General features: G+C 44.4%; 1 protein-coding gene across 2 annotated transcripts; it reads left to right on the top strand.

Annotated features, from left to right (window-relative positions):
• The first annotated feature begins 3,763 nt into the window (after nt 1-3,763).
• Nucleotides 3,764-9,651, top strand: LOC119390847 (protein TsetseEP). Of its 2 annotated transcripts, XM_049414962.1 has the most exons (5): nt 3,764-3,866; nt 6,157-6,224; nt 6,944-7,024; nt 8,900-9,307; nt 9,386-9,651. In XM_049414962.1, exons 1-5 carry the CDS (start codon nt 3,797-3,799, stop codon nt 9,644-9,646), a joined length of 888 nt encoding a protein of 295 aa, XP_049270919.1. In that variant the 5' UTR covers nt 3,764-3,796; the 3' UTR covers nt 9,647-9,651. The 2 variants fall into 2 exon arrangements, with proteins under 2 accessions (XP_049270919.1, XP_037514487.1); XM_037658559.2 differs by having other exon boundaries at nt 3,767-3,866; nt 8,900-9,651.
• Nucleotides 9,652-10,241: the final 590 nt, after the last annotated feature.

Genomic DNA, 10,241 nt, shown 5'->3' with positions numbered 1-10,241 from the left:
CGACAGCCGACCGAAAATCCCTGGCATACTACCTGAAGTCATCATGTCTGCCGGAACGAGATCCTCGCTATCAATGAATGAATGTAGGAAATTTTGAAGGCTCGTTTGTTTGTTTCACACAACCGTAATGAAAACCAGCAGACAGTGAAGTCAAGGAAAGTATAGGGGTCGTTCATTGTACTGTTTTTACATGTATTGTAGTCATTGTGACATAGATACGAAGAAAGTGAAGTGGACTCGTTAAAGTGTCTCGGGGGTTTCATTATAGGCTGGTTTTAATTAAGGTTGTGTGAAACAAGTAAAGGGCCGCTCAAAATTGCCTGCCTTCATTTGATTCTATGTAAGTTTTAAATACAGACCATCCTGTGGTCAAGTTATTTCACTCAACTTCGTTGCTTGTTGAACATGATCGCTGCTTGTCGCTTTTTGTAAAACCTATTCCTTAAAATAAATGCATAAACTCACTCTACATAGTACCATACCATTTCTGTATGCACAATATTTCTTATGTAGTGACTTAGACAACAGTGATGTATATAGAGACGCATTCCTGGATGGCTTTAGTTTTTGAAGGTTGAGGAAGTACTGTAGACAATTAGTGTATATTAGACGCAAAAACACCAGGTCTACGTTCATTACCAATGCAAAAGAAGAAAAACACAAAAACGCTGCTGTAAATTGTAGCAGTGGCGCTCCTTTACATGACTATGAAGTGCACGTCGCGGTGACATAGTAGAGATCGCATTTTACTTGCAAAGCGCGTCATCGCGTCTAATTCTTCACATAGCGGCAACATCTTAATGGAAGCGTTATGCAAGGACTCCCGCATACTTAGATTCAGGCGATAAAACGATTTGTAGTAGCCTACTAGATTGCGGGTCATGATATAAGTGCTCTGCATTGTCTTATCCCATCAAATACTTTAATTTAATAATAAACACTTGGGCATAACATCCCACTATCACGCTATGAATATAAGGCAGGTCGTATGAGGGACACCGAATTATATTTGACCACCTGAACTCCCTTGACGGTGCACCTTGACCAAGTGCATGCGTTTTCTTTTTAAAGCGAAAGCTGTTATGAGATCATTTCACCGGCTGTTTTTGGCGCCGTAGTTGTCCGCCGCCGCCGGTGTCCGTAACCAGTATCGCTCGAAATAAAAAAAATACGAAATAAGAAAAAAATTTCAGGATGGAACGAGGTTCGAACCTGGGCCCTCTGCGTGGGATCCCAGTATTGAACCTCTGAGCCATGCCGGTGCTTGAACCTGCTTTGCAGAAAGGTCCTATACAGGCTTCATGTCGGGAAGGAACCACATTAGCAACTGCAATATAGCGTGGTAGAAGGGTAAAATAAGCACCAAGCGTCACACAACGCGAATTCTGTAACCAGGCGTCACACAATGCGAATTGCGCAACGAGTAGGTTGTAGAATGCTTCCAACCCATTACAAAGGGCTCTGCCATAATTCTTCATCGCCTTCAGGCACAGCGTCAATAAAGTGCTCATAATGCCTTACATGCGTTTAGCAGGTACCAACGCTCACCGTAGAATGACGAAAAATGGCACAGTGCCTGCTGCCCTACTTCTCAAAAATTACAATGATTTATAGCGTAGTGGTTTCCTCGCAAGTGCACTTGTATTGGTTGCCAAGGAAGCCCATAAGCGCATGATCCATTTCCTCGGGGTCTCAGTCATGTTCTGCACCCCCCCCCCTCCGCGTCTCTCCCACACGTCAACGTATGTTATACAGCATGACGGGAGAAGGAAATAGCGACTGGGCGTCACCCAATGCAAATTACATAACTGGTGGGCCGTTTAAAGCTTCCAACCCGTTACAAAGAGCTGAGCCATAATTCTTCATCGTCATTAGTCGTCGCGTCAACAAAGTTCACATAATGGCTTACAGACGTGTAGCTGGTGCCTCGCTTTACCGCAGAATGACAAATAATGCCTTAGAAAGTGCTTCCCAACTTCACAAAAATTGTGATTTATGGCGTAATGGGTACCTTTCTAGTGTACTTGTAGTGTAGCCCTAAGAGAGCTTACAAAGGGCTCTAGAAATGCCGCTCTTCCAGCTTTCGCTGTGACTGTGCTGCGGTTTCAGCGCAGGCCTGGCGTTTTTTTTTTACATTTCGCCCTCATCGAAATGCGACGGCCATGACGGGTAATCTAACCAGCATTATCGAACTATGCAGCGCGACAGCTTATCTGCTAGGCGACCACGGCGAGTAATTCAATTTAACAACCTTGTAAAACAGAGGAATGTCCCTGCCATCAATGCAGTTGTTTTATGTCGGAAAGGTTGATGTCGCAACACGAGCTTAGTCACATTGATTGCTGTTAGACTGTCCATATAATCAAAACAGGAGTAGGTCAGCGGCTGCTACTGTGGGCTTCGGAAAAAGTATGAACACTTTAATTTTTTTACAGCGAAAGCTGTTATAAGATCACAACAAGGGCCCTTTTTGGCGCCGTAGTTGTCCGCCGCCGCCGGTGTCCATAACCACTATCGCTCGAAATAAGAAAAAAAAACGAAAGAAGAAAAATTTCCAGGATGGAACGAGGTTAGAACCTGGGCCCTCTGCGTGGGAGCCCAGTGTTCTACCTCGGAGCCATGCCGGTGCTTGAAACTGCGTTGCAGAAAGACCGTATGCAGGCTTCATGTCGCGAAGGAACCACATTAACACATGCAATGTAGCGTGGTGGAAGAGTAAAATAACAGCCAAGCGTCACACAACGCGAATTTTGTAACCAGGCGTCACACAATGCGAATTGCGCAACGAGTAGGTTGTTGAATGCTTCCAACCCATTACAAAGGACTCTCCCATAATTCTTCATCTTCATCAGCCGCAGCATCAACAAAGTGCACGTAATGCCTTAAAGGTGTTTAGCGGGTACCACGATTCTCTGCAGAATGGCGAAAAATGAAATAGGCTGCTTCCCTACTTCAAAAAATTATGATCATTTATATCGTAGTGGGTTCCTCGCAAGTGCAGTTCTATAGGTTGCCAAGGAAGCCCAAAAGGCTCCCATGATGCATTTCCTCAGGGTCTCAATAAAGTTCTTTCCCTCTCTCTCTCTTTCTCACGTTGACCTATGTTATATAGCGTGGTGGGAGAGTAAAATAACGACCGGGCGTCACACGATGTGAATTGTGGGTCGTTTAGAGCTTCCAACCCATTACAAATGGCTCAGCCATTATTCTTCATCGTCATAAACCGTCGCATCAACAAACTCCGAAGAATGACGAATCATGTCGTGTTGGGTGCGTCCCAACTTCACAAAAAATATGATTTGTGGCGTAGTGGGTACGTTGCTTGTTTACTTGTATCAGTAGCCACAAGAGAGTTTTATAACGGGCTCTAGAAATACCGCTCTTTTAGCTTTCGCTGTGACAGTACTGGGCTTTCCGCGCAGGCCTGGCGTTTTTTTTTCTGTGCTAAATGAACAGCAGTGACATCCAGTGAATTATGAAATGTCCGGACGCTGCGAACAAACATGGCAACACGAGAAGGATGCACGCAACATCCTTTGTGACGCCGAAGTTCTCGAAGAGCACTCCAAGGTCACCAGTACGCATTCATACTTTCAGAGCTCATTTTAGGCTTCCAGTGTGCGTCGGATCATATAGCGGTTGCAGGTATTATCGTCTGCCCGGAAGGCAGCAAGGCGTGTTTCGCTTTCTTCGTAGCATCCCGTAGCGAATCCCGGATGTCGCATCGAGAGGACGCGCCGTATAAGTTCCGACGGCCCACCCGCCTCCTGTTCACTCAGGACAAGGATTTCTCGCAATGTACGCCACACTACTGCTCGCGCTCCTCCTGGGAGCAGTAGCAGTTGCCAACTGTGAAGAGACTCACAGTGAGTGCATCTTCATCCATCTTATTACTACAGGAAGCAAATAGCTGCTAGTACGCGGAACCGCTCTGTAGCGTTCTCGTCACGTTACCAAGTACGTAAGGCTTCGTTACACCGCACGCTATCGTTAAAGCTCGTGCTTCGATAGTGATGTTAAAAAAAAGACCAGTAGAAAACCCAGATTAACCAAATGCAATGCATCGCCGTGGCATGTAGAGATTCGTTTAGCCATTCAAATTGCTAATGATGCCCTTGTATAACGAGAAAATCGTCAAGGTTGCTCAGATGAGGTACCGTTTCAAGATCCTAAGTTGTCTTTGCTTACCTGCGAGAGACTTCAGTGCAGGAATTACGACTAGTCCTTCTTTGGCGACACCTTTCTTTTAATAACGACTGAGTCGCATTATATTTGCATTACTTAAGTCAAAATACTCGGGAGTTCGTGATAGCATCACTAGAATGTTAGCCGCGACATTATTTTCACCTTTACGCTGACATAACAGTCAGAAACTAGGGGTATATCATTCACGTTTGCTCCATGACCCAGATGCTCACTTCACGGTACGCACTACTCAAAATGTAAGGTGAAGGGGAGTAACTTTCATGAGGTATATACCTGCTTCAGGCACCACCTGACGCGTGACTTTGCGAACATATGGCGTTATCCTCCTCCATGAAAAAATGGTCCGCATGGTTTAGTTCTGTTAAAACGTACTGTTTAGCTGAAATCGACACTTAATGTGACTCAAAACTTAATTGCTTTATAATGAGCTACTACGCTGTCTCAAAATTTTACAAGCCTAATCTTCTCGTTGGGGCAGTCGCTTTGCTTATTTGTTATTAATATGTTACAAGGAGGAGAAATTGGCGCACAAATAAGGCATCGGCTACTCCTTAGCTCTTCAAAGAGTGGAGCGTGCAGGGCTCAAAATAAAATATCGAACAACGTTCTCAAAGTAACACCAGAAGGTTGAAGAAAGCTTTTGAAATATAATAACTAAAATTGACTATAGCACCCAAGCACAAAACCTGACTGCGAAATTCACATTCCACAACTAAGGTGCACGCACGAAGCTTTTATTACTTCTGGCAGAGTCTCCTTTTGTGGACAACGCAAAGAAAAAGCGATATACCTGCGTAGTCTTGAATGCAACGCTGCACAACTCAAAGAATAATTTTGGACATCATGGCCTGGGCGTTTCTGCGAGATTTCGAGTTAGATAAGCACGCTTTCAGCACACAGTGATTGTAGTGCCTAAGCTATTTTTATAGAAAACACCTAACTACATTTAAGCACTGCATTGCGCTTCTTCTTCAGAAACGCAAGTTTTCAGAGTACTTGCGTTTTACAGAAGAAACACCTCTGTCATCACTCATTAGGTTGAATTTTAATTAGGTGGTTACGGGCTTGCTTTGCACTAAAAAACTCTGACGATTCGCAGCCGTCGACAGTGTTTTGGAATTGAAGAAAGCCGATATGTCCTTGATTATAAGCTATTACTGTTATACAGACAGATAACATACTCTACTATCAAAACCGTACATTTTCAGCAATGAAAGAAATACTATGTAACCCAGAATTATGATAAGTCGGAAAACAAGTCATGTGCGGGAGGCAAATTTTCAAGATGACTAATAGTTGTATGGCTGTGGTAACAAAGGAAGGTCCCGTTGTCGAAAATTCGGCCCCAGTGTCATTCCTTGTTAAACAACTCATGACCTATAGAAGCCTCCAGATTCTCCTGCGTCGCTGTCTAGTATGTTGCACAGAAAAAAAGTTTTAGCCGCACCTGATTTCTGCCAGTTTTCAGTAGTTTTACCACTTCTCATTTGACCGTATCTACTTGAGGCAGTTTCGCAGCAAATAATGTAACAAGACACCTAAGGAACACTGATTACTGCTAAAGACTAAGGAAAAAAAAAACAAGAACATGTGTAACTATTTTCTGCAAGTCCTGACTTGACACATGTATGTCTTTCTTTAAAAAGACGACTTACTGTTCTTTTGGGTTCCAAGACTTTCCGACGAGGGTACAACAATCTGCAAAGAGAGTTCGCGTGTCTCTTTAAAGAGAGTCATATATATGGCAAGTCAGGACTCTGGAAAAAGTCATTTGACTCTTTTTTTTCTCCTTGGTGTGTAGATGCTTGACAAGTGGCTGCATATTACCCTTGTCCTCAGCAACAAGCGTCTCTCTAAGCACATATTCCATCTGGAGAGCCCGTTGTATTGGGACGTGTTTCAAGCTTCCGTGATTATATTTTCTATTGTACCCGCGTATTTTCATTGCAGAATGGCCAAGCTGGAATAACTACGGCAAAGGAGGTGCAAGATGTGCAAGAGCATTTGATCTCCAACTGGTACGTATATAGTTCCTCGGGGAACTTCAGTATCCTTCATGCGGGTCGTGCAAGTACACACCAAATGTGACGCCCTGCGCCGTCAGTATTACGAGTAAACAAAAACCGCCAATGTCCTAAAGAAAAGGAAACTACTAAGTAGCTTTTCTATGAACCTCTAGGCTCTCGTGGAAGCAACATCCACACTGTTTTTGAAGTCAGTGTTGTGATACATCGATTTCGTTTTTCTGACATAGTTTTGCTGCTTTTATGCAAAAGGGAGCTCATATCACTGTATTATGTCAATAAACTTCGGTTAGGTGCTGTAATAGGCTGAGTTATCACAGGTTTCACAAATATTCCTTATATCAAGCAAACATCCTTTAATTAACCTGTGTTTTTGTACTTCTACAGTACGCTAAATTGGTGGTGGTACGTGTGCGCACGCTAATACTATTTTGAAAGTGTTTTGTAGTTATAAACTGACCTTTTTTGCGTTTGCAAATTATTGCTGCTGCTATGCAATACGGTTGGAACGGAGCTATATTATGTCATAATTTTAAGGTATGCTCCGTGAATGGCTATGACTTTTATCATATGTTTTCAGGAAGTTTATCGGTACGATTTTGTGGAAATTTGTAAAATTCTGCGAAAAATGTACGTCGCATTAGTGTTTCTGCAAGAATATATGTTTAGCTACTCACACCGTCTGAAATGATTGGTGCATGCGTTTGTTCTAGCCCTTCCGAGTGCGGTGTCGGTATCTCTGCAAAGGATGGCCAGTCCGTGCTGTTAACGAACCTGACGGAGAGCCTTGCGCTGTGAGTACATCTTATGCCGAGCCCCTGCTTGTTTATGAGGATACTGTTTCACAATTAGATGCGTACGCCAACCGCTGGCTCCCCAGTAACAATTTGATTCTGCGGCGACTAAGAGCTCCTAAGAGCAAATTTGTATTTTTTGCGACATGCCACGGAGCCGTGCTGCGAAACGAAACAGCACAAGTTCTAACCACGTCTGGAATTCCCGGCAATTGTGGACGCCACTTGATGCAGGGTAATAAAAGCCGGCCTTTCCTTCCCTCTTTCATTCTACTGAATTACAGGACGATAGAGGATTTCAGAGGAGGAAGATCAAAATACAGTCACATACCTCTTTACAGCACGAAAAATTGCGGCAGATAGTTCCTAACCTCTCTAATGTGGCGAACCTCACAGAAAATGGACCACTTCTCCAATTTAACTCCCAGAAATCAGCCGTGTAATCCGTGAGGCGCTCTTATTTAACTGGATGACAAAAAGTTGTGGAAGTCCGCTCCACTCGTAGTGCTATGCCAGGTCTCATCACAGGGAATCATGGGAGACACAAGTATGGGCTATTAGTACGACAAACGATATTGTTTTCAGTCATTCATGGCGTATGGAGAGAGCGAGAGGGAAGATGTTATGATTAATTCCAGTTGACGTAAGCGGGCAAATAAACTGAATATTTACAATGTACTGTGTGTCTTATCCTTACACTAGCGGTACAGGCAAGACCAGTAGCTATATCCTTCATGTGGAAATATTTGTCAAATATATTGTTCTTCTATTACGCTTGAACATGAGTGACGTGTGCCACAGGTAATGGCGGTACACTTATGTGCTGAAAGATCAGTAATGTATGAATAATATATAGCGTTGGAGTTTGCGAAGCTGAGTCCCTACTAATGCAGTTTATGCGCTTTGATAAAACTTGTGTCATCACCTTTTAGCGGCCAATGAAAAGCAGAAGTGGGCTAATGTATTAACAAAGTACATGGCACATTCAATGGCGAAGAACGCCTTGGATTTCAACTAAAACGCACGTTGGTGGGTTTTGCACGTCAAACAAACATTGTATTAAGGAAAAACGTTTCGATTAACGATCGTACAAAGATGTAGCATTTTCCTCCACTTTTTTTTAAACGCTGGCGAGAGATCGATTATTCTTATGCAATGTATGCATCTACCATTGTTAAGCAGGGCAGTCGTGTATGTTTAACTGATATGACATGTGTCAGCGCTCTGCTGCATGCGATTTTCAAATTTGTAGTTGCCGATTCTCTTCTGTCTGATCAGGAGCATAGGCTACTTACCTTCGCGTTCTAGCAGTTCTTCATCGCTTTCTATGGCATATGGCACGTCTCATGATCCCAGCGGCACAGCGAGCAAGAATAAACGTTTCCAGACGTTCATCACTAATGTTGGCATGTCGAACATCATCAAATTGCACGCAATTTCCATGTAGCTTTCACATGACGGGACACCAAGTACACAAACGTCATGCATTCAACTGAACTGAGCAGCCGGCTTCTAATCAGTGCGCGTTGTAGCGAAAGCCCTCCGAATGCACCTCACTGAAATTGACCCGGAGTTGAATGTATTCTGCCTTACAATGGAAATAATTAACAAGTTGTTCCCGGCTTTGTGGGTAAAGTGTATTCATACGGCAAATTACATTGTAAACTTTGAGGGTACAAAGAGAGACCGTCTGTAAGCTGTCGAACATTGTTTATAGTGTACTGATAGCTACAAGAAAACAAGAAAAGCGAATCAGAAGAACGACAGCGTTAAGTCGTGCTATATAAGGCAAAGATTTATTTTCAGGTAAAATATGCCGTCCTGACATCTCAGTGTTACCACAGTAGCATATGACATTTGCTCCACTCGGTGCAGGCTCTCTTCCGTGGAACTGGAAAGTGCCAGAACGGACGCTGCGTTGTAGGTAGTTCGACATGGTCCGTCTCCAGGCCAGACACGGAATTGGCCGGGAGGGGAGGAACCGAACCCACCCCAGAAACAAGCACAGAGCCCCAGGGTGGAAGCGAAGCCGAAGGAGAACAACCTGTCACTGAGGCAGCGCCAGAAAACCCAGTCAATGTGGGCACAACTGCGCCAGAAGCACCTGCTGAGCCCGAACCTGCCCCTGAACCTGAAGAGCAACCTGGAGCGCAGCCCGAGACGCAGCCTGAATTGGCTTCGGCGCCCGAGGGAAGCGACGCTTCGAGCGACGAAACGGCGCCAGCAGCGGAAGCAGAACCGGCTCCTCAACCGGAGGAAGCCCAGCCTGAAGCGCAACCTGAGGTCACGCCAGAAGCTCAACCCGAAGCACAGCCTGAGGCCCAGCCGGAGCCTGAAGCGCAGCCACTGCCAGAAGGAGAGCCCCAGCCAGAAGCACAACCTGAACCACAACCCGAAGCGCAGCCAGAGCCACAGCCTGAACCACAGCCAGAGGCGCAGCCTCAGCCAGAGCCTGAAGCGCAACCCGAAGGCTCACTCGAAGCACAACCCGAACAGCCAGCGGCGCAGCCTGCGGAAGCACCGGTCGAACAACCACAACTTGCGCCAGAAGGCCAACCAGGCGGCGCTCCCCAGCCCGAGCCGCAACCAGGCGGCTACGTTGAAAACGAGGTTCCTCAATAAAAGAACAGTTTCATAACTGTTAGGTAATGTTCAGAGATCATTTCCTACTTACTTCCGCTATTCATAGTCGCCAAGAATGGGGAGGCTTCTTTTAATCCACTAGCATGAAAGTAAAAAGCGCTTGAGTCTTGCGTTCTTTTATTCCCGTCACTCATTGTCTCTGGTACTCCTATTTTTCTAAGATGAAAAATACATGTGGCAGCGGAAGACGAACATATTTCTTCAAAAAATCCCAGCCGTGTTGGAAAAGTAGGATACGACCTGTTTCTCTTAGTTATTGCTGGATAAAATGATGCCTGTCAAAGTAAATAATGATAATTCGATATAAGGAAACGTAAAGCTAATCTATTTGTCTTACATTCACCGCTAAATTGGCACTACACAGTACATTGTAGAAGTCTATAAGTAAAAATTATGTGGAGGATGAAGCCAAAATCACCACGTTTGATAAAATACTTCAATAAGCACAAGGGACATTCGTGACACCTTGACACGTTAAAGGTCGTAAATTATAAAAAAGTCGCTATTATGTTTTGAGGTTATTAGCTAGATGTAATGACGAGGGGTCGTACCATACTTCGGTTTGCTTTGCGTA

The sequence above is a fragment of the Rhipicephalus sanguineus genome, chromosome 4, assembly GCF_013339695.2.
Source record: "Rhipicephalus sanguineus isolate Rsan-2018 chromosome 4, BIME_Rsan_1.4, whole genome shotgun sequence".
Taxonomy (NCBI): Eukaryota; Metazoa; Arthropoda; class Arachnida; order Ixodida; family Ixodidae; genus Rhipicephalus; species Rhipicephalus sanguineus.
This window is presented reverse-complemented; position numbering and strand designations above follow the sequence as displayed.